The sequence below is a fragment of the Semicossyphus pulcher genome, unplaced genomic scaffold, assembly GCF_022749685.1.
Source record: "Semicossyphus pulcher isolate SPU_LCO1_2020_fin unplaced genomic scaffold, fSemPul1.0.p SCAF_16, whole genome shotgun sequence".
Lineage (NCBI taxonomy): Eukaryota > Metazoa > Chordata > Actinopteri > Labriformes > Labridae > Semicossyphus > Semicossyphus pulcher.
The window spans coordinates 4,917,839-4,941,955 of record NW_027211670.1 but is presented as its reverse complement, the minus strand read 5'-3'; the positions used below and the strand labels follow the sequence as shown (position 1 = coordinate 4,941,955).

Here is a 24,117-nt window from a genome sequence, read left to right as displayed (position 1 = left end):
CCACAAACAAAACTCACATGGAATATTAGCACCACCTAGTGGTGGTTAGCACACAGTGACATGTTCAATGTATAACAGGTTATTGTAATGACAATATTCTGCCCTATAATATGTCTTAGAGCTTGTACATTACCTCAAATATATATATTATTCTGCTAATATGTTGTTTGGCGGATTGATGTGCCTTCCTTAAAGTTACCCTGTTAGTTATATTGTGGCTTCCTTAACATTAATTCCTTTCTGAAAGACATTTTTGTGATGCACAACCGTTTCCTCATTTGTTGTATTTATAATTAGTGTTATATTTTTTATCTTTAATGCAGAACAGGAACTATATTTGTGCATTTCAGTAGCTTAATTCTACGTGGAGTTGTAGTTTGAGAACTTTCCATGAATGCATCCATGAGCTGAAGCTTCTTCTTCTTCTTTCTGAAGATGTTTCACTACCTGATGCACTAAATGAAACGGCAGAGACCATGTGAATATTCCAGCATCAAAGACACAGCAACAAATGTTTGATAAATCCATTTTAATGGAAAATGTAAAACCCTTTTGAACTTCAATGTACAAAGCATGTAACACTTGCACTTTAAAATTTGAAATTGAAGCAAGCCATGTTTTAAAAAAATACCTCAGTGAATGTATATATGTATATATTTACACATAATAGTAAACTTATTCATTATTTCATCTTTTAACTTCAAAAGGTTCACCATAGTAAATCTTAACAAAACAAAAAAACAAGACAATTCATTCTTTTCTTAAATAAATTACATCTTTTTTCTAAATGTATTCATTTTACAGCAAATACTTTTTTTCCATAAAATGCTGAGGAGTAGAAGCCATTTGTTCTTTCTTTACATAATACAACTTTACACAGTCTTTACAATAGTTTGGCAGTTCATTTTCAAAAAATGTATTTATGGCATGAGGACTGTAGAGCATCAACATTTCCCAAAGGTACAGGCATTATCGTGTGTGTGTGTGTAAGTGTGTGCGTGCGTGTGTGTGTGTGTCCTCCATCACAGTAGAGCCGTATTACAACTGAAAATCACATAGCAAAAGAAAACAACAGAAACTGTACAGGTCACATTTACATTAATGCTTTTTTGTCTCAATAACATCGCATATCATAGAGCTATAAAATAAATACATCTTCACAGAGGAAATAAAACAATGTTGGTATGAAACAGAAAATTAAGAACAAAACAGCAACAGAGAGATCGAAGTGGAACGAAAGGACGAGAACAGACAGATTACAGAAGGAACAACAAACGAGGGAGCAGCAGAGCGCGCCGCCTGCTGAAACATCTGAGAGATTTTCTTTTGCATTTTCCCCTCACATCTTTTTTTCTTCATTTTTTTAAACAGCAGAGATGACAGTTTGGATCCTGATGCTGCTTGCTGCTGGTGATGCTGTCATGATTGGCGAAAGTCTTCCGTCCAAGTGGGCTGCGGCTGCTGCAGACAGGGATTAAACCTCCTGGCCTTTATAATCCACAGCAGATTACAGCGTCTCCATCCAACCTGTGAAGTGTAGTTTTCAGGACAGTCTCCATGGAAACTGGATCACCATTAGTCACACTACCAAATAGTTTAGTTTGGTTCAGGTGGAGGCTTGTAGTGCTTTTTAAGGCTCCCTGTGTCCTCTCTGTGTTGTGAGTCCATGAAACACTGAGGACGTGTGTCGCTGGTTGAGGTTTAATCCCTGTCAGCCCGGCGGCCCATCAGGTTATATTTTTGTCTCCTCTTGGCACTGAAGGTTCGGGGTGGTGATGAAGGTGGGCGTGCCTCACTGGATGCCACCCGGATCGCTCACACCACGAGGTCCCCTGGGTCACATGACCAGCTCTGACCTGACCACCTCTTGCGGTCACGTGACACAGTCCTCCTCGTGAGGAGGAGGCGGGTGCGGGGAGAGCGAGGTGCTGATGGGAGGCGTGTTCCTCTTTGAAAGGCGTGGACGAGGCTGAGGCGGTGTCATGAGTTCTCTTCCTCGTCGTCTTCCTCCGAGCTGCCTCTCTTCAGGGAGCTCACTGCCTCCTTCACACAGTGGTACAGGATGTTCTTGACCTGAGGAGGAGGGGGAGAGAGTTAGCACAGCTGCATGTGTTCCACAACCACTTCACTGAAGATGTCAGTTTCTTCTGCTGAAAGCTACTGACAGTATCTTAAGAGCCTGTTAGGCAATCAGACTTGACACAGGTATTAGTTTTAAAGGACAACTTCACAAATTTTAAGTCGGCCTTTAAACTATAATCATGTGACCACAGAGACATTTCCTGCTGTGATAGTTCCTCCTCTTCTTACTAGACATCAGGAGATCCCTTCCTACAAGCTGCCGATAGTATGAAATGTTCGACACGTCTTGTATCCCAAGTTTTTTTTTTCTTTTTCTCCCAAAACAAGTCAAATAATATAAATGATGGTGCTATTTTCAGCAAAAACATGACTTTTTCTTTGAGTTTTTCTTTTTATTCATGCCGTTGGCAGCACCTGTGGTTTATCAGTTGGCAGATCTCATAAGAGACAGGTCTTAAGCAAAACAAATATTTTCCTTATTGGCCTGAAAGTTTACATTTTAGCATCAGAATGTTTATAAGTAATAAATATGACTCTGGTGACTATCGGGCAAAGATGATTGATAATCTTGTGTTAAGGTGGGACGCTCAAATGCTGTGTTCCATGTACTAAATCATATTAATGTCAGGAATCTGACAAACTGTTATCATTTCACAGATCCTCTATGGATCAGCGACTGAAAAGACCATGAGTAGTATAACATCACCCATGTAACATCGTCTTCCCATGAATAATTCAGAATACATTTTAAGATTGTTGTAATCACCTTTAAAGCCCTGCGTGGACAAGCTCCTGCCTACATCTCAGATCTCCTACAGCCCTATAAGCTCAGCAGGTGTCTAAGGTCCTCTGACCAGGGGTTGCTTGTTATCCCTCGCTCCAGGCTCAGAACCAAAGGTGACTGTGCATTTCACTTTGTAGCTCCAACACTCTGAAACTCTTTACCAATCAGTCTTAGATCTCTGGATACTGTTGTCGCCTTCAAAGAGCACCTTAAAACCCACCTGTTTAGACTAGCTTTGACTTCATCTGTTGTTGTTTCTGCTGCTTTTTACCTTGATTTGACCTGTTTCTTGTTTTTATCCCCAAACATGTTTTCGCTTTGTATTTTCTTGGTATTACCCTGTTCCTGTTTTGTGTATTTATTTTGTATCTTGCCTGTGTTTCTTTTATCCTCTCTGTAAAGCACTTTGTGACCTGCTCTAGAAAAGTGCTATAAAAAAAAAAAAATATTATTATATAGTAAAAATCTGCAGGGGCATCAGGCATTATGTTGTTTTAACTTGAGATCTGGCCTGCTGTCCCTCCAGATATTCACTACACATTAGGGCTGTCAGCAAATATTCTAAATTAAAATATATAACGTAATTGTAATCCAACTCAGTTATTATAATGAATATTTGATGAGAAAAAAATGAGCACTACCGCAGCTGTCTCGCAAGCTCTCGTGTGTTCTTGTCCTTCTTATCCTCATGTGCACTCTCTTGGTTACGGAGCATCTTTGAATGCACACGTAACTTTATACAATGATACGTTAATAATTAACTTTAGACTGAGCGTTGAATGTCCATACTACCGTAAACTTATTCTTTCATTTGATATATTGCGCAAAAATAGATATTCGAATAGTTCGAACCTGTCTGTTTTTTCAGAGAGAATAATAGAACGTCATTTTTGGCCAATTTTGACAGCAATACGACACATGGTCTTTCAGCTGCTGATCAATCAAAAAGCAGTGAAACCAGATTCCCTAGGTTCATATACTTGCAACATATATTGTATTGATCGCAGTATTTAAGCTTCCCACACTGAGAGGAAAATGGCCACAGTGTGACATGACAAATAGAAAACTATGCAGTCGGAGTGATTTTTATTCTTCCCTGCAGTCTGTCAGTATGAACACTGCCAGAATGCAAGCGCGCACACACGGTGACTCACACCTCATTTAAAGCTCCTGTCTGTGGAAGAATGAATGTGTGTGAAGTGTATTCAGAGCAGAAGGACTGGATGTGCAGAGAATATCACTGATGATGACTCACTCTGACAGTCTTCACACATGTGACAAAAGCTCATGTGGATTATTACGCCTCTGTTACGTTCCGTCTTCTATGTAAAACACACGGAGGCGTTATGGTGGGGCAAAGTCGTTCAGCCTCTGAGCCGGCAGCGGAGGGAGTAACAGAGGTGAAACAGCGTCTGTGTAAACAGTGGAGCCGGCAGGGTGGAACAGCGCAGTGTGCGTGTATTTGAAGCTCACACGGTTTGTTTACACATCGCACACATTTTGCTTCCGAAACGCCGGAACACTATTTAAAAACACACACTGGGGCGGCTTTATGCCGGCGCTGCTTGGTCCAATGTCAAATGACAAAGATGGCATGACGGCGGAGCTTTGTTACGAGGCTGAGGTGGAACTGCAGTGTAAAAAGTCTTTGCTGTGCAATTCTTCTAATGATGTCAAGATTCCCTCTTAAATTCTTTAAAGTCCTTTTTTATTAGTTTTTAATGTAATAAAATAACTGTGATCCTTCACCTGTAGTTTATCCTCGTAGTTGACCTCCTCTTTGTTGGGCCGGAGCTCCTGGGTCAGGTTGAAGGAGTTGGCTACGTGCTCGGGTGACACAAAGTCGTTGATGACCTGGACACAGCTGTGGAGGTTCTGGACCTGTCAGACAGGACGGAGGGAGGACGTCAGCACACAATACTGACCCCTGAACTCAGATAACAGCTGGACACATCAGCTCGTATCAACATGACACTGACATGTCATCTTGAAAAAGGTGATAAAACATGAATGACAGCTTTGAAAGGTTGTACAAAATCTTACATAAAAATATAACAGAAATATGAAATACATTCAATATACTTGAGTGTGGTTTGGGACATTTGAAGTTGCAAAGATGTGTTCAATTTATGTGGGAAAAAAAGATCAAAAAGTATTCCTCTTAAACATTATTTAAAGAAGGCTCGTTTTCTTATACTTTTTCAATAAATCAAATAATTCTCTCTTTAAATACTTTGGCTTCTTGTCTGTGGCTTTGAGCTCCAAGCCCACTGGTTTCTATCAAAAACAGAAATCTTAACGAACAGATAGATTTCTCCAGATCTAGTCCAGTCCAGAAGCTTTCTATAAAACCACTAAGTTGAATGAAAATGAAGCTTAGATGTCTTCATATATCAGAACAGAAGGTAGAACCCAACCGACAAGGGATGTTAACATGCCTTTTAAAAGATCATCACAAGGTTCCTACATCTTGCAAAATAAACAAATACAATAACATAACTTTAATAAATTATATCAAACAATATTATGTATTGTTGTAAACAATTCCAGAGTGGACCACAGTCTGCTCAGCTGTGCTGCTCTGCTTCATGTGCTGCAGGACCTCTGCAAAGTCCTCTGCTGCACACACGACACGATGACGCTATTCCTTAATCATCCGAAGCTCTCATGTTTGCATTGTATGTTTTGTAATTACAGTTTTCACATCTGTGCATAACGACAAACATATATACTGTTATAATGTGGTAGGCCCTCATCTGTCCAAAATATTGTCTGACTTTCTTTCAATCCTTCTGGCTATAGTGAATCTATCACCATGGAACTGTATGTGTTTGGGTTTTTGTATGTGTGAATAGTGAACATACCTGGTGCATGGCCCCTGCTGGTATCAGTACGGAGTCTCCCAGGAACTGAACTACAGTCCAGCCCTGAACTCCGTGTTCATCCAGCAGCCGCTGACGCTGCTTCCTGCTCAGGTACAAGCCCTGCTCTCTGATTGGGTCCTGGTCCAGTGACACGTCCAATCCCTGCTCCTTACATAGCTGAGGTGGAGGATGGTGGGGAAGAAGAAGGAGGTGTTAATACATGTACTTAAATTCACCACAGTTTAGGTTATTCAGAGTCTTTATCGGAGTACTGACCTTGTGCAGGAACTCTCGCACTTTGTCCATGTCTCTGTTGAGGTAGATGTGCCACAGCGCCCCCGGTGTCTCACTGGAGTCTTTGAGCCTCCTCCGAACCCCTTCGTCTAGATCCTCCTCCTCCAGACGCTTCAACACTCCTACACACACACACACACAGACACACATTCATATTTCTTAGTCTGCGCATGTTATACCTTCACTTTTTCAATTATGGATAGTTTTTTCTCTACAATTTATACAATATTGGTTCACTATGTAGTCTTTTAGTCAGTCACAAATCCATCCATCACCAACATCTATCACCAATTCCTCTGCTCTTCTGTTCCCCTCATTATCCGTCAATCATTTTATGCTACTACCTTATAATGATATAATGCACAGACAGAAAGCACATACCTAAACTAGATATCTAAGAGACCATAGAAAACACTAAAAATGGTCCGTGTCAACCTTGAACATTCAGGTAAACACAGAGGTTGTAGAATGTAGCTTTCAGCTAAGTGGTGACAGCAGTTATTTAGCTGCAAATGGCCTCTGCATGTTGCTACCAATATGTGATAGGACTTCGCTGTCTTTGGCTTCTCAAGTCTAGATGAAGAAGGTGATGAGGTCTGACACCTTTCTGCAAACAGTCTCCTCCCATCTCATCATTATTTCCTCTGTATCCTCTCCCTCCTTTACACACTAATAGTAATGAACACGTTCATGTTGATCCACCCAGTATTTAAGTTGATGACCTAACTGTCTCTGGAGAGCCTTACCAGTTTTTGACAGGACTCCATTGCCTTTGGCTACTCCTACATAAACCAGAACAGAGACCACATCTGAGACTTCCACGTGGAGGTTGGCCGTCCCAAAGTCCTGGTCCTGAGACGCAGCTACACCTACAGGGAGACAAACAGCTGTTCATCAGAGGGGCAGGGTGGGACTTTATCTGCAAAGGACATTTTAAATGGAAATATATAGACAGTAAAAGAACAACAAAATAGTAAACAGTGGGATTCTGCGATCCTTTTTCTTAGTTTAAGATGGAATTCTAGCTAGCTGCAGTTTTCTTACAGATGTTTTGGGTTACCCCGTAAAAACGGACAATCCAGTAGTCTAAATCACAAGTATGAAAACTGAGAGTGTTTATTTAGTCTTAACTCTATCATCAGTTTGCATCTTAGCAATCTCCCAAATCAGTGATGTTAGATTTGAACTGTTTTTGAGTGCATATTTTGAGTCAAATATTGAGTGCAGGTTTTTCTCTCGCTGCTTTTGGTCCTTTTAAAAGACTCTCCTCGTTGAACTCCTTCCTCATGTACAGAGAAGAAAGGTGAATTGATGAATGTTGCGAGGTGAAGTTAAATCATGGCTACCCACCATAGGCACAGCACAGTCTTGGCCCCAGATCTGGCCTGACAAAGAAAGATGGCAGGTGGGAGGCCAGGTTGAGGTTGCCCTCCGGATCTGAGTACTCAGGCAGAGGCAGGTTCTTCATCAAGTCATCATACCTGCAAACACACTTCTTTTAGAAGGGCTTACAATCACCTCTGCAGCTGTTGCATTTAAGTTCCAGTTGTACATTTTTAGCTTCTTAGAGCAACAGCACAGATTGAGAAATGGGTTTGTGTGCATACCTTGAGGGCATGAGGGCCATGAACTCCTCTCCAGAGGGCCAGTCCTTCAGTCTGTACACCATAGGTTCTCCATCCTTGGACTTGGGCCGCTCTGAACAAGTAAGAAGGCTTTACTTAGACTGGATCAATAATGTATTCATGGTGACATAATGTGTATGCAGCAATCTGATCATTCAAACAGGAACAGTGAAACTCACTGGTGATGTCCTCAAATCCATCCCAGAACTCCTTGATCCCGGAGTTGGACACCACCTGGTCTTTGCAGTTCAGCAGGTCCCCCTGGTGGTCTGCAAACTCCTGGTTGAAGGAGTCAGCTTTCCACAGAGTGGCATTCAGTCTCTTATGGATCCCTGACACCAACACAGGCTGAACAAACACAAACAATCATAGTTCTGTTGTTATAACATGGCTTTACTGATAACTGTTAGTACAGTACTGTTACAGTGTCAACTCGAGGTGCTTCTGTCAGTAAGACTGGTGCATACCTGTCCGTGTTTCCAGCACTCTCTGAACAGCTTCCAGTTGTTTTGGTTGCGGTGATCTTTGAGCCACAGTAACCGTCTGTTGTTTAACCAGCAGTGAGGAATATCTGGATACTGATTGGTTGAATCTTCTTGCGCTGCTGTGGTAACAGGCACTGACTTCTTCTTGTCTGGTTTGACATCCTCAGTAACAGCAGGGGCAGGGCTGTTGTTGTTGCCACCTGTTGTGACAGGCTCCTGCTTGATTGACAGTTTGGTGGTGATGTTCTGGCGGCTGGCGGGGATTTTGTTCTCTACTACTGAAGCGATGATGTCATCAAGGATATTGGGCATGGAGCGCCCACCTTTTCCAGTCTGTAGAAAAGAGGATAAACAATGTTTTGTCATATTTTCTCAACACACATCATACTAAGAATATATGATATGGCGGTCATACGTATTCAATTACACTTATAGATCTTTTCACATCTGCTTTGAACATAGTTTTCTTTTACCCATGAGCCTCACCTATCAAATACACACCCTTCAAACCACTACTAACCAAACATTACAACCGTAACTTGCTGTGATTGTCTTCATAAGAACCCCAATCTTCCCCCTGTCTCTGTATTGCATTATACCAGTTAATGTGTGTACCTGTGAAGCAGTCGAATAAACCGGTGCAAATGCGATTCCTGCATCAGTAGAGCCCAGCTTGAGCTTCCCTGCTGTGGTGGTGAGCAGATCTCTGAGAGTAGAGCCCTGCTCTGTGCTGTTAGCCACCAGTGAGGTGGTTTTACACTGCTGAAGAACCTCCAGGCTGTCCCCCTCCTTGTCCTCCTTCACTGTCTTACCCAGCAGCACTGACTCCTTGTTTTCTGTCAGAGAAAGAGAAGGTTGAGGTGAAATATACAAAAGAACAAGAAGAACTTATTGAAGTAGCACTGATTGACAGTTACAACTGAATAGAATACGACATTAACAATGTAACATAACATTTCCCTCACCTTTCTTTTCCTCCCTGGATTTCTGCTCTGCAAGGTCAGCCAGGAAGTGCAGAGGTGACTGGGACTCCGGAGGGGTAACAGGAGAACTTCCTGTGTCGCTGCCTGGACTGCTTCCTCCACCACCTCCTCCGTTAGTCTCTGCCTTGGTTCCTCCTTGATCAGAGTTCTGCTGAGAACCCGGCTCGGCTTTCACCAGAGACAGTTTGTTACTGTGGTTCAGGACGTTCTGCAGAACCTGGCAGGGAGAGGTAACAAGGACTTTATACAGACGGATGATGACTCCAAGGTGGAAATTGTCTCTGAACAGTTCTCAACTTTATTAAACATACTTTACTTTACATATTAACTAAATGAAAAATAAATATATAAATAATAAAACTCTTAACTCCGTAAAAACAGTGACAGACATTGTGAACAGTACCTGTGAGACTCCGTTGGTGGCTGGTAGTTTGGTGAGGAGGTTCTGTTTGTTGGTGCAGGGACAGTGGGATTTGATTTTGTGTTTTTCTCTCAGGGAGTGCATTGAAGTCACCAAATCAGACAGCACTGAAATATCAAAGAGATATGGTATGAAAGATAAGAATTTCTTCATTTAAGATTTTAAAAAAATCACAGATCCGTAAATGGAGCACATTGAAATTAATACGACAGCAAAACAATGAAAAGATGTTTCTGTTGTTATTGAAAACTTCAGTTCACAAACTTCACAATTACACCAAGTCAGCCACGCAGCAGTTTACTGTTTGCATGTACAACTGTTTAAACAGAAAGACACAGAAACAGGAGTTTGTACTGCACCTGTGCCAGGTATGATCTGTGTTGGCATTAGGTGTTTGTGATCGTGGGGTTGGCCTTTTACGCACTTCAGCCAGACATAAAGCTCTTTATCTGAAACACAGAAGAAAGGCACAAGTCAAGTAATGCACACACACACACACACACACACACACGAAACACTATCATACTAGAAGCAGAAACTAAACAAGCTCAACAGCATGATGTTCTTAAAGGAGACGCATGTTATGTTGTGTATGTATTTTTCCATGCTCACAAAAAAGGTGACTTAGAGGAAGGTTATGTAGGAAGTTGCATTTGCCTGGAATAAACTGTTTTAAAGGGGACATACGTGTTTCAGCTATGCAATCAATTTTCTATTATTCGAATGTGTTTTTGAATCACGTTGGTAAAGTTTGTTTCGTTTTAAAAATTGTATACATATTTTAATTTTATTATTTTTCGGAGCCTCTCCTTCCTCCTGAAACGAACAAGCTGTTTTAAAGGTTAGACCTTAGTCATGATTGGCTGAAGGTATTTGGAGTAACCGCGTAGCCCCTCCGCCACATGGGATCGCACACTGCAAAGTTGTAGAAAACATGGCTGCTCTAGGATCGGTTATTCAGCCTTATATGTATGAGCCAGAATCACCAGGAGGTATCGGGATGGTAAGCTGAAATCTTGACAACGACTTGACTACTAGCTAGTGCAAAAAGGCAGCCTGAGGTGAATGAAGGTGAATGACGATTTCAGCGAAAACAAGGTTCTACATAGAAACCTGCAGCTGTTCTGAACAGCCCATTTCAGAGGCTAACTTTTTAATAATGTAATTCTGGAAAAACATGGAATTATGCAGTTTTCACTAATTCAGTGTGAACAATAAACACCTAAAATGTGAAACCCATGCAAATATGAGAATATCCATCTAAAAGATATGGCCCCTTTAATGTAAATCCATGTTTGCATGTGACATGTCAGTAAAAGAGCTTCAGATCAACATTTGTCAAATTCAGATTTTATGTCAAGTCTTCCAAATTTTCAACAAAACAATGGAACATTAACCAAGCAAGAACATGTTAAAATGGAAAAGGATGCATTAACCAACTAAGTACAACTTGATATTTTTCAGCCTACAGTAAAACCTTTGAGGCTACCTTTAATAAGAATGCATGTTTGAATCTAAACTTAATCCGCAGCTCTGGCCTCTCACTCAGCTCCTAACTGTCCAAACAAAAACTGACCTTTTGAGCTTCTTCTCTCCTTGGCCTTGTAGCAGTCCAAGCAGACAACAAAGCCACACTTCTGACAGACCCAGTGGATGTTGAAGAGCGTTGCCTCACAGGCATCACACATCTCCCTCACCCCCCTCACTGCTCGCTTCCACGCAAGTTTGGCTGAAACACACACAAAAGGATTTCAGTTTAAAACCATATTAAACATTATTTTTAATAAAAAGGCCTGCTATTCATAAAGACACCCTACCATCCTTCTTGACCCAGGTGGCTGCAGTGTTCTCAGTCACAACCATCTGACAGAACTTGTCTCCTATGAAGCTGAGGATGTACTTGGCTGTGGATTGGTCCAGGTGGCTCTCATCAATCCCCCCAGGGATCCACAAGGACAGGGCTTCATCGTCAAACTGGTCTGGAGAGGAGAAGCCATCCATCCGGATGACTCCATTTTTACTGTAAGAAAGCCTGTGTGGAAATGAAAAAGGATTTAGCACGCAGTTTGTCCAGTAAGGGTAACAGACGTAAATAAATGTATTCAGAGTCCTTCGTAGCAACTTGAGACATCCAGATAACAAAAGAATGCTGAAGCATGGTGGAGAGGACTGTGCACCCAACAACACATGTTTGCATGCTGATTACTCCACAGTAGGCCATGTGAAGCCCTCACAGCACAACAAAGATGTTTCATTGCTCTCTCTAAAAGCCAAAAACTGTAATTTCACAGAACACTGGCGTTTCTGGTCTACTGCTGTCTCAAGGGGATGGTTTATTTGTGTTATTGTATTTTACACAGATATTGTGATGGACCTGAGCCAACTTTTCAGAACTCAAACGAACTCAGAAGTCAAACAACAACACAAATAAACTAACCAGTGCGGTTAGATGTAGAGCAGAAACTGGGCTGTGTGAGGTTAAATTCCTGTTTTTGTATATTGAGTCTGGTAGCTTTAAGGAGAGTGATGCAAAGGTTGTTTAGGTGTAAAAAAAACCTTTAAGAAATTAACGAGTGCAGCACAGTCTCATCCATCTTTACTTACTGCAGCACATTTCAAGGGTGCAGCTGCAAACACTACTGCATTAACACAAGCGTCCTCTTTACCCTAATAAATCTCTAGATTTCTAAGCAGTGCTTACATTTTAATATCTAAAGCACTTTGTGAGTCATCTCTGTGAAAAACGTGCCTACAGTGTCCTCAAAAAACCCTGCCAGCTGAGGTGGATGTTTATGAAATTGCAGTCTACTGGGCCAGACAGAGAGGAGGTGAGATGAGGTGAGAGGGAGAAGCAATTATAAGTGGAGATACAGAGATGGGAGGGGGAGGCAGGGGAGATTGCAGCAGCAGCAGTTCTGCAGTGAGTCAGTGAGGGAAAGATTATAGAGCAGAAAATCCTCTTTGACAGATTTACCCTGTTAGACCCCAGACTGCAGCTGCTGCTTATCCAACTCAAGTGTGTGCGTGTGTGTGTGTTTGTGTGTGTGTTTAATGTGCATTTACAATAAAATTGTGTGTTTGAGAGAGAGAGAAACACAGACTGAGGCAGCACACTGCACCAGCCATTTGATAAATAATCTATGTGTGGAAGCTGGGGCAGGATGTTAGAAAAACGCAGACCTTATTTCCTCTCTACTGTCCTCACATCATCTGTGTGATACTGTTCTGACCTGCAGCCTCGTAAACGAGAGGTTTCTCTCTTTTCAGAAACTGTGGTGCCGGTCAACGTATGACAATGAGCTATTGTTAGTCAATAGAATGAAGGGAGCAAAGCGTACCAGCATGTAAATGTGTTATTATAAATGTAGTTATGTCCAACAGTTACAGCAAGGGGAACCAGAGGAATAAAGGAAAATATGAGAAAAATGTTAGGGACAGCAGTTTGAGTTAATTTTTACCGTCTAAAATAGTAGAAGCGACAGAAGACGGGGGAATGTGCCGGCTCCTCGCCCTTCTTGCTGCGGATCACCCTACACTCCCGACACTTCTGCAGGTTGGGTCCAATTTCGGCACATGAGTCATCCTGCAGGAAAGACTCCCCCGTCTGCTTCAGCTTCTTCACCTTCCTCCAGTCCTTCAGGACAGAGCGGGGGATCCCATCTGAGAGTAAGAGTTAACATTAGTAAGTAAAGAGTACCTCCATCTTGGAGCTGCTGCTGAAGATTTCGTTTTACACCAAGAAAGAAGTTTTGCTTTCATCCTTTATATAACAATTCCATGTAGACTCTTTTTGTCCCTGACAGCCATTATGCTAATTTTAAATCAGTGATAGAAGCTATTTCGTCCTGTTTGTTTGATGAAAACAACAGTGACAAGCTTTGAAATATTTATGTCTTCTGTAGCCATCAGAGGGCACAGTGCTGAGAGCAAGGAAGAGATACTTTAATAAGATGTGTTAACAATACTAATGTGTTCACTCCTGGAAAACTAACTAGAAAAGACACTGCTATAGTAAATGTTTACAATCAGACTTACTGCTGCTGGCCATTTTGAGTTTAGTCTTCTCTCGGGCTGATCTGAAGATGCCGTTGGGCTTCACATCCTCTTCCTCCTTGTCATTGTCTCCTTTCTTCTTGGCCATATCATTCTGTTTCTTTTTGTAGGTGGGTTTAGGCTGACGCTTGGCTCTGCCCTCCATTTTGCTCTCACTGGCATCAGAGTCATCTCCACCGCTCTCTGAACCCGACTCATAGGTCCGTTTGTTCCCTCGTCTCGATGCAGGAGCTGGCTTCCTCTCCTCCCCTCCTGCTGCTGCTGCTGCTCCTGACTTCTCCTCCGGCTGCCTCTCTCTCTCAGCTTTGATTGCGCTGTCTTTGCTCATCTCCACCTCGCTGGATGTGGAGGCGCTGAGGTTGACCGTGCAGGGTTTGATCATGTCGGACATGGCGGTGGTGTTACTTGTGCTGGTGCTGGTGGTGCTTGGCAGTTTCTCTGGTTTGGTAGTGGTGGTACTTGCGGTAGCAGTGGTGATCCTGTCCTCCTCTGAGTGACGGGTTAACCATGCTTTCTTCAGCTTGTGATAGTTACTGGGCTGCCCGCCGCTTGTGGAGGATGATCCCGAGGTATGGCCGTTTGGCAGGGGACTGGACTTGCCTGGTGTTGTGCTCCCGCTGGCCGAGCTGCCGCTGCTGCTGTCGACAGAGGAGCATGAGGCTTGGCTGGAGGAGGGCGGAGGAGGCGAGCTATGAGTGGGGGGTTTGTCAACCGAATCCATAGTTAAGAAGGGGTTTCCAGTTGTGATGCAGGAGGGAGCAGGGGAGAAGTTGCTCCTGGATTTGGCTGCAGCCAAGGCAGCTTTGTGCTTCTTAAGGTGGACAAAGGAGGAAGAGTAAGGCTGACTGGAGCCAGAAGCAGAGCTAGGTGTTGGGGTGAGGCTTGGACTGGGCTGCGGTGTCCCTGCTGGACTAGGGGGAGGCAGTGACTGTGGAGATGTCGTGCGTGAGCCTAACCCCTCCTGGTGCTCTCCCTGTCCTGAGTGGCTCAGCACCCAGCTGCCAATGCCGGATTTAAGTGTTGAAATGTCTCCCCGAGCTGACAATGGGTACCCCAGCTCAGGGATGGATGCTGCACTTTTAATCTGCATGCCAAAAGCTGATGCAGCTGAAACGGCAGTCCTGCACACAGAGTTTATGGCACCGGCTCCCATAGTTCCCTGCATGCCACGCATAGAAGTCTTTTTATACTGGAGACACATGTCGTCCAGGTTGGAGTTGGGTTGGATAACCCTGCCAGTGCCACATTCTCTTATACTCTCCCCTAGTCTCGAACATTCCCCCTGAATCTTGGATGGGTAGAACCGCCCCTGAGGGAGCTCCTTATGGATCATAGCACCAGATTTGATAGCACCAACAGGACTGTCGTACTTCATAGATGTCGATGGACGCACAATGACTGATGCCATTGCTGCTTGAGGCTTTCCCCTGGACACACCTTTCTCTCCAAAGAATGAGCCTCCTCTTTCCTGAATCATCTCTCCACCTCTCCACCCGTCTGTCAACGCCTCCCCACTGATAACAGAGGCCACAGAGGTGACAACCGCAACGTTTCCATGACCTTTGACGTCCCTGAGTTCCGGCAGCAGCGTGGGGGGCTTCTGCTGCTCCGCTGATGTTTTGTTACCAGATGCTGCCAAGCTTACTGGCTGGATGGGTGTGAGAGTGGGTGGAGACAAGCGTCCACCGTAACCCGCTCTCTCCCTCTCTCGTTCCCGCTCCTTCTCCCGCTCCCTTTCTCGCTCTGCGGCCTCTTTGCGTTCCAGCGCATGCTGGGTGGGCGGGTGGAAGACGGGCGCTCGGTGGAGAGATGGCATTGCCCTGAGCTGGAGTTGCTGTTGCTGCTGTTGATGGTGGTGGTGGTGATGATGGTGGTTGGGGGCTGAGGAGTAAGAGGTGGCTGTGCTGGAGGAAGGAGACATGGCAGGGCTGCGGCGCTCTATTCTATCAAGACCTGTGTGGTGCTGATGCTGCTGTTGGACTAACGTCACCTGCTGGCTTAGCTGCTCAGTGATTTTCCCAGCTAGACCCTCCCCTCCTTCTGGCTGGTGCTTAATGAGGGGAGGGGGCTTGGACAGGGAGGCTTTGGAGCTGTAGCTACCGAGAGACAGGGTCCCCTGGCTGGGTACAGTGGCTCCGACACTAGACACAACCCCTGGAACTCCAGCAGAAACTTTCTCATAGTAAGAGCTGAGCTCCTTGGAGGGGTATAGTCTTGGAGGCTCATTCACTACACTGTTGGACAGTGTGGTGAAGTAGTTGCTCTTTTCTGATTGGATGACGTGGGGATGAGCGTGGCTAGCCTTGGGGCTCGGGGAGGCGAGAGCTGGTATCCGGACAGGGAAGGCTGAATCTCTGCTCCGCTCTCTGTCCCTGTCCATCCCGGCATCATTGGAGCGCTGGATCTTAGCGGTATAGGGAGCAACTTCGATGCTCTCTTTCAGGATTTGCCGATTTTCCTCTTTGTATTTGCTGGCTCGCTCTGCAGCCTGAACTGCATCCTGGGAAACATAAAACAAACACTGTTTAAGACAGATTAAGATTGCAGCTCTCCTGCTACATTTTTAGGTTTCAGATTTACATCTAGATTAATACATGGGGTTCATCATTCAACACAGTGTCACCCTTCAGTTTGAAGGGAGAGATCAGTGTCTTCCTGCAAAAGTATCCAGCAGCAAAAATGTGTTGCACGTGTATACACACATTATTATTATTAAATTGTATTTTATTCATTTACAAGTTATTATTGTTTGCATTTTATCTATTTATCTAATGTTCTTAGTTTACCCCGTGTTTTTAGAGAATCGTTTCTTCTTATTTAGCCATATTTGTAAAAAAATATATATATATATAAATACACTCTTATTTTATATATAGTGTATATTGGTGGTGCTACATTTAAATACATTCACATATTACCTTTAAGAAATGTACGAGTAATAACAAAATAAAAATAAAAGTGTAGTAATGTATGGAGTACCTGTGTATTTGCCATGCGAGCCTTGCAGTGGGGGTCCAAGTAGAGGCGGTGCAGGTGGACGTCTTTCCCTGTGGGGGTTCGACTCCTGTCCGTCTGCTCCTGCTTCAACTGGGCCAACGTCAGCGTCCTGATCGGGTCCACAAAGCCTTTCTTATCCACATCTCTGCACAAGACAAGGCCAACATTTAACATGTTATTAACATTACAAGAGGTTTCACTATAAATGTCAACAAACTTGCTTGGCAGACTTTTGTTTGTTCTAAAAATAGTTTAAAAAAAGAAATGCCTCTATTACTGGGCAAATAAAAAAACTAATATGACAATAAACTAAGAAAGTTGACACCGAAAAACAAAAGCATGTGAGAGACAGCTGTGGCTGGGTCAAACTACACTTAGACAACACAGAGGTTCAGGCTGTGTGTAGGCTATCATGTTATTTCTGCCTGTTCAGCAGGTTTGAATGAATATGATGTAACCTGGCTAATGAGTGAGGCGAGTGATGTGTAACGTTTCCACAGTGATTCCTAATTCAATGTGTGTGTGTGGGTGGGTGTTCAGTAGTGTCTAAATAATGGCTGGTGGTTACATAAGCAGAGCACCGGCTGCAGAGTCAGTAGCATTCTGTCTTAATTGCTTTAATATTGGATTAGTGCCACTTCATCTCTCTGACCTAGCGCTGTCTGTCTAGTTACACTCTCTTGGTTCTCTCTGTTTGAATACATCTGGCTATAAAAAGGAAAGGGCATGCAGTTCAAAGGATTCTGTGCTCCTTTGCAAAAACAAAAAGAAGGGCCTTTTGTTCCTATTGTATAAATTAAAGAGTCTATCCCCACATTGGAGAGCTTTATTGGCTAACCTCGAACGCAGCTGGGAAACTAATGGGTTGGACGTGTGAAATAATTTTAGTTTCCTTTTTAACTTCCCTTGAACTCTAACTTCCTCCACCATATTTCCTGTCTGCAGTTAGCATTAAAAACCACAGTACAAACGAAACCTTCTTTGTTTTCAGCTTGAAATTTAAACAGTCAGCTCTCAAATTAAAAAAGCTAATAATATCTGCCAACAGTGCAAGGAAATGTCTATTACCTAATGATTTAAAAGCAAATATCTGTAGTTTCAATAGCTTATATACACTGTACAGACAACCTTAAAGCAAGTGGATTTGTCTTGATAATAATGCAATGTTTTTTTCTTAGTATGTAGGAGACTAAGGCTTAAATTTAGCATCCATACTATTGCAATTATTTAAAATAAGGCTGCATGCCCTGGAATTGTCAGAGAAAAATAGTGTGTTTTAAAGTAATCCTGACTAAATGCACATACAACAAATCACAGTGACTTGATTAAATAACTGAACCAGAAAAATAAGCATTTATTGCCCTGATTTTAAGCATCTCATCTTATTAGATTTCACTTTTTGCACAGCAAATCATGACATTTTAAGAAAACACTGACTTAATCTTGAGCCCAATCCTGGAACCCATCGGCTATAGTCTGACGACGATATAGCCTCTGGGGACAACTGTGAACATGCCGGGCGTGTAGCCAGCGGTTAGTGATAAACAACTTCCTTCTACATGTCTATGTAGAATCTGTAAACAGAGATTATCCTGAGCCTGTTTTCAGAATCCAACCGTCATACTCTATGGGAGTTAAGCCTCCCATAAGTTATATTTCACTGGCACTAGACTGTGCTAGATGCACATTGGTAAACTGCTACTGCTCCTTCTACTCACTCTTTGTGAATGTCCATGCTGGCCTTTGAAAGTGGAGGGCTCGCGTGTGTGTGGATCTTGACAGGGGGGCGGTGGGGGTCAGCACTGGCTGGACGAACAGGAACATGGCTCAGCAAACCAAGACTGTCGCCAGCACCGCCAGCAGTCTGGTGCAGCCACGGACTGGCTGTGTTCTGCACAAACACACACAGAGTTATATCGTTAATAAGGTAATAACCAAAGCATAAATTCAGTAAAAATCATATCACATTACAAAAAAATGCAAAGTTATGCCACAACTTGGCATAATGGCTGCTTCCTTGTCAGATGGTCAGAATGTTGGGCAGTTTGTTGCACTTTTGAAAACACTGAATACAGTGTTAAGGTCATTTAAAAGTAAAGAACAAAACTGATAAAAATCAGAACAATTCTGCAACATTTTATAATACGAAATTGTCACATAAAGATTTCTGTTCTTAAATAATTTAAAGATGACTTTAAAAAGATTTCCTTTGAAAGCACAGCTACATCTAACTCAGGAATTTTCCTCATTCCTCTTCTACTTCTTGTCCCTGCCTGCCAAAATCCGCTTTCTCCATCCTTCCTCTGTATTTCTCCTTTCTCTAACGCAAACATTCAGCTCACTCTGGCCTGAATTTGTTCATATGTGTTAGAGGGATTGTGTCGTTTCAGTGTGCGTACACCTACCCTCCTCAGAGAAGCCTCAGAATTCACGGAGACAGGATTTTCAGGGTGGACCCACTTAGCTGTGGGGGGCAGATTGAGTCCTGGGGGGTAGGAAGGCTGCGTTCCGTTGGGGTACTGCCAGAGGATGGGGTACAGGCCCAGTCCTGCTGCCCCGCTGTGAGCCTGGGCGAGTAGAGATGGTGGAGGAGGGCCCTGACCCTGAAAACAAAGACACATTTTAAGTCTTTTAATTCTGCTTCCAACTGTCAGATCCTCATTGGATATATCACTCTCGTCTCCATTTGCCCTCCCCCCACCTCAACCTGAAGAGCTGGACTCTATACAGTTTATTCTAGTGTAGCTTTAAATGATGTGTATGTATCTGAAGTCAGACCTGTAGGAACTGTTGCTGGTGTGCGGCTGCTGGGTGAGGCAGGGCGAGGTGACCCAATCCGCCGGGGGAGTCGAGCCGAGGGTGGCCTCCAAGGAGAGATGCTGCTGGAGGAGGCATGGCCTGGAGAACTCCGGGTGGTAACAGGTGTGGGTGAGGTAGGGCGGAGGTATGAGGCGGGGCGAGGAGGTGGGAGGCAGCGTGGGGGTGGGATGCAGGGGTGAGGCAGGGGGAGTGAGGGGAGGGGGAATGGAGGCTGTGCAGGTGGGGGTGAAGATAGGCTGCCACGTGGTTGGCAGAAGCAGAGTTCTCTGCGTCTGAGCGGACCAGTGCTGGGTCCCTGTAAACAGTGAAGGTCTCGTTCTTGTCGATGATCAGGGGGCTCTTGGTGCTGCTCGAGTCCGATCGCACCGGGACAGGCTTGAAACCAGACCGGGGAGGTTCTGTTATCTCTATTTTAGCGGACAAACTGACACCTGATGGAGGCGGGGAGGTGTCAGAATACCTCGGTATTTTATGTTTCGATACCTCTGGGGAGGTGTTGGGTTTAGGTTTGGAGATATCTAGCAGGCCCGGATGGGGCTTTGCCTTAAGAAGGTCAGATGGGTTCGTGTTGGGGTAGACATGGCATTGAGAGTTGTTAGGGTGGGGGAGTTTCTGTTTTAGGGAGTCGAGCTGAGCTGGGTTTGGGCTCATTCTGGATTTGGAAAAGTCTGGGGACGGGACTGTGTTCATCTTGAGGGGGGGCGGTTGTTGCTGTTGGCGTTTTCTCGTCTCCTCGGATAGAGACGGGCTCTTAATGTTGGGGTGAATGGATGGGTAGTGTTGTGGTTGCTGTTGTTGTGCATGCTGCTGATGCTGCTGCTGCTGCTGCTGCTGTTGATGATGATGATGAAGAAGATGATGAGGGGGGAGAGGCTTCTCCTTCTCTACTAGGACAACATTCTCAGCTATCGACGTGACAGGTCTGAAAAGAAAAGGCACAGAAAAATATGTATTACAAAGACATACATGAAGATCAATATTTTCTATTTTAAATAGGAAAGATATGATAAATCTAAACCTTTACCATCACCTCTTCTGATAAATGGAAAAATAAATGTATCAAATCAAATCTCCCATTTGACCCTAAAATCTCTACAATCCAAATGTTATGTCAGTGTAAGGTAGCTTTTATGGATTTTATTTACGAAATATTTACACAGGATTATGCATCAATGTGATGACACTAAAGTGCAAGCCTTAACTTTCCTATTTAAAGAAATTAAAAGCTACCTATTATAGATTTCTTGACTCATACAGGATAATGCAAAAAACAATCTGCTGCCACCAGGAGGTCCACCTTTCTGGGGCTGGATGGTCTGCACCTGCCACCTAGTCATCATATCAGGAAGTCCAGAAAGGGACACGTAATGTACCAGACTACAAGAAATACACAAACACAATATGAAGCCTTCTGTTCGCACCTGATGACCTCAGAGGCAGCAAACTCGATCTTGTTGCTTATGCTCCTGGCTGTTGTAATGCCACCTCCTATGACGCCCTGCTGCTGCTGCATGGGAGGCTCGATATCTGTCCTGCGGCCTCCTTCTGATGGACAGGGAGACGGAGGGACGGGAGGCGATGAGACGGGAGAGGGATTGAGAGGGAGGTAAGGTGAGAGAGATGTTGACTCCGCCTTCTCAGAGGCGAGCAGCGCTGATACGGCCTCTGAGCTCTCCTGGTGTACCGTCGCCTGGGCGTCATCTGTGATATCGATCACACCGCCGCTGTGGAGATTTGACAGGGACGGCGTCTGGGATCGAGATAACGCTGAAAACAAACAAACATTTTTTAACTACAAGATCACTAAACTTTTTGTGAGTTTTCACATATGTGACAGCTGTCATGCCGCTTTACCTTTCACAGTATTTTTGCTGCTCTCCATAATGCTGCTCTGGACAGCGTCAGACATCAAAGGCGTCTGTTGCCGGGGAGACTGGGTGATTTGTGTTACTGCAACCAATTCCTCCTCCTCCTTTGATATCAATTTGCCCGTTTCTTTAACAACACCCTTCTTGCTGTCATCCGCTGCCTGAAGCTCCGCCCACGGGGACAGTCGACCAATGAGAGACGAGGAATCATTCATTTTGGGGCTCTGCATCAGCGGCTTCTCGTCTTCCTCCTTTTTGGAAACACTGCTTGGTTTAACGTCACTGCTGCGAGTCTTTAGCTCGTTCTCAGAGTTGGGCTCTGAGGAGGAGGAAGAGGAGGAGGAAGAAGACGACGATGAGGACGAGGAGGAGGAGGAACATGAGGAGTGAACAGCCCTCTTGTTGTGGGGGTTTTCTGAGTCACTGCTCTCGGACAAGTCGGAGGTCATGTCAGTCTTCAGCCTCTTTAGACCTGCCTTCTTCTCATCTTCCTCGCCCTTCCTGCGTTTGTTCACCGCTTGCTTGGCCTTCGACTTAGAGTCTGTACAAATTAAAAGTAGACACAGAAGAGTCAATAATGGACACTGAAGAAACAACAACAAGAACAAGAAATAGTAGTGATCTTTTCGGTAATGTTGTCAAACACGTATAATACCATGACAAACCAGTCAGTGGCAAAAACAAGCACTTTAGTGGATCTGGATGTACTTGGATCAGACCAGCTGCCCTCAGGGATTAGGTTGCAGCCCTTACAGCCTGTTTTGTGCCCACTAGCTGAAGAAACCTCAAGCAAATCCAGAACTTTTGAGTCATTTAGATCTTAAATGTGCAAATGTAGGGCCCTGGATAAAACAATATTTGTATTCCCCTTTCCAACACTTTCAAATAATTGTGTTGATACTAGTCACCAATGTGGCAAACTGCTGAGGGCAGTGAAGAACCTAAGACAGAAAAAACAAACTGGACACTCAGGACCCTCTTCATGACAGCAACATTATAAAGACATGTTAGGAACAAACAGTTAGCTTCTCACTGCCACATTAGATAAATGATATTCAGTAACGTTTGATGGACAGTTTTTGGAGTAACAAAAATATAAAAACTCTGTGCATCCTGTGATGCATCCCTTTTCAGCTCTCCAGCCGTGTGAGATGGTGAGCGCCCTCACCTCTCCCTGTGGTCTCTTCTCTCCTGTCCTTGTCCTCCTCTGGAACACTGCTATCTGATCCTTTCCTCCTGGAGGAGCGAGAACTGCGCTGCTCTCTTTGCTCCCGCCCACTGCCGCTGGGGGAGTTGTGTGATTGGCTGGCAGTTTGCTGGTTTTGCTGCGATTGGCTCTGCTGCTGGGAGGCCAGCGTCCCCTGGGAGCCTTTTGGGTTGGGGCCTGATGATGTCATGATTGGGCGGGGGCTGTTGGCTTGGGCTCGCGTGTAATGACTCTGTATAAATAAAGTCATACGTTAGCTCAAACAGAGAAACATACACACATTACTAGGAATGTATACACTCAGTTAGTTCATAAGGTACACCTCTATGTTTAAAGACCTCCACAATGATAGCATCTTTGTGAATCCTACACTGACACTGGTGCATTATTGGATATAAACTACAACCAGTTTTCAGTTGACGGAGCTAAAATTAATGCAAGTCTAATCCAACAGCAGAATGACGAAGGGCTGAATCAAAGCACAAACAACATCGGTGTTAAATAGTTTCTGTTTTACGCTTTCAAAGAAGAAGTGCTGTCTTTCAAACAGTTTCTACAGTTAACTTCTAAAATAGTACAGTCATCATTTAGAGCTTTATAACACCATGACCTTGTGAATATTTTCCTTGTGAATATCAGTGACATATATTTTTTTGGATACAGATTGGGTACAGATTTTGATCTGTGAGAACAATTCTGGGGCATTTTTATCACTTCAACAGACCAAATATGAGAAACACATCTCAGTGTAACTCAATACAATTCAATAGCAGCAAAAAGCCCCCAAAATGACCATAACATTGGAGCAACACCTCTTTAAAACAGTTTGAACCTTCATGAAGGCAGAATTTATTGCCGGGCTGTTGGATTAGACTGCATTAGTTTGAGCCTTGTGTTCTAATAAACTGGAGTGTATACTGGGGCGTGTTTCAAGTATTCAAGAGTCATTTTAATGCAATGTCCAATACGCAGCAGTGGTCTTCACTCTAAAAATCAGTTCTATTAACATAAATAATTGACTGACAGAAAACAGCACAAACATCATTTGAATGTCTACAGCACAATCAAAACATAAATGTTTCATTGCTCTGTTTTTACTCTTGCACATTTGAGTTCAAATAAAAAAATCAATTAAGCATTAAGGTCTTTGAAAATTACACAAATTGATTCACTGTCTCCCAATTGTGGCTTAAAAATAAAGCAACTAAGATTTTTCTCTGTGGCCATGTTATTGAGTGAGTCATCTACCGGCAAGTGATCATATGATTCACTGCTGGAGGCCAGGCGAAGGCAAAAAGGCTGAAACAAGTCAGACATAAAGCTGGCTGGAGGACAAAGCATTGACAGGGAAGATACCAAGTGTCTGCTGACGTCTTGGGATCGTATTTTTAGACAGGCAAGAGACCGAATATCAAAGAAGACAACTATTCCTTTCTGACCCTTACTGTCAGAAACAATAAAGTGAATCAGAAATTAAATCTTTGACTCGCTGTTTTATGTCAAATCCAATGTGCAGTTGAACAGAAACAACAAAACATGACTTTAAATGCACTGTGTGGCATTCTAACTGTCAGATTTATTATGTGCATCTAATAGAGTTCTTATGTCATACTGTATGTGTGAACACAGTCCAA

The 24,117-nt window shown here is 43.6% G+C and overlaps 1 protein-coding gene across 2 annotated transcripts in view; it reads right to left on the bottom strand.

The window, feature by feature from the left end:
- Window positions 1-514: 514 nt before the first annotated feature.
- jmjd1cb (jumonji domain containing 1Cb) overlaps window positions 515-24,117 on the bottom strand; it is a 47,780-nt gene continuing 24,177 nt past the window's right edge. For both annotated transcript variants that reach the window (XM_069663857.1, XM_069663858.1), the window contains 24 exons: window positions 22,445-22,715; window positions 21,263-21,817; window positions 20,830-21,175; window positions 19,367-20,330; window positions 18,994-19,191; window positions 18,307-18,479; window positions 16,571-16,733; window positions 13,574-16,091; window positions 12,997-13,198; window positions 11,356-11,570; window positions 11,115-11,267; window positions 9,898-9,987; window positions 9,521-9,645; window positions 9,100-9,334; window positions 8,750-8,970; window positions 8,117-8,467; window positions 7,829-7,997; window positions 7,632-7,722; window positions 7,375-7,505; window positions 6,771-6,893; window positions 6,007-6,146; window positions 5,731-5,907; window positions 4,616-4,747; window positions 515-2,073 (listed from right to left, as the gene is read on the bottom strand). In XM_069663857.1, coding sequence (XP_069519958.1) covers window positions 1,981-2,073; window positions 4,616-4,747; window positions 5,731-5,907; window positions 6,007-6,146; window positions 6,771-6,893; window positions 7,375-7,505; window positions 7,632-7,722; window positions 7,829-7,997; window positions 8,117-8,467; window positions 8,750-8,970; window positions 9,100-9,334; window positions 9,521-9,645; window positions 9,898-9,987; window positions 11,115-11,267; window positions 11,356-11,570; window positions 12,997-13,198; window positions 13,574-16,091; window positions 16,571-16,733; window positions 18,307-18,479; window positions 18,994-19,191; window positions 19,367-20,330; window positions 20,830-21,175; window positions 21,263-21,817; window positions 22,445-22,715 — 7,836 coding nt within the window. In that variant the 3' untranslated portion in view covers window positions 515-1,980. The remainder of the gene's footprint in view (window positions 2,074-4,615; window positions 4,748-5,730; window positions 5,908-6,006; window positions 6,147-6,770; window positions 6,894-7,374; window positions 7,506-7,631; window positions 7,723-7,828; window positions 7,998-8,116; window positions 8,468-8,749; window positions 8,971-9,099; window positions 9,335-9,520; window positions 9,646-9,897; window positions 9,988-11,114; window positions 11,268-11,355; window positions 11,571-12,996; window positions 13,199-13,573; window positions 16,092-16,570; window positions 16,734-18,306; window positions 18,480-18,993; window positions 19,192-19,366; window positions 20,331-20,829; window positions 21,176-21,262; window positions 21,818-22,444; window positions 22,716-24,117) is intronic.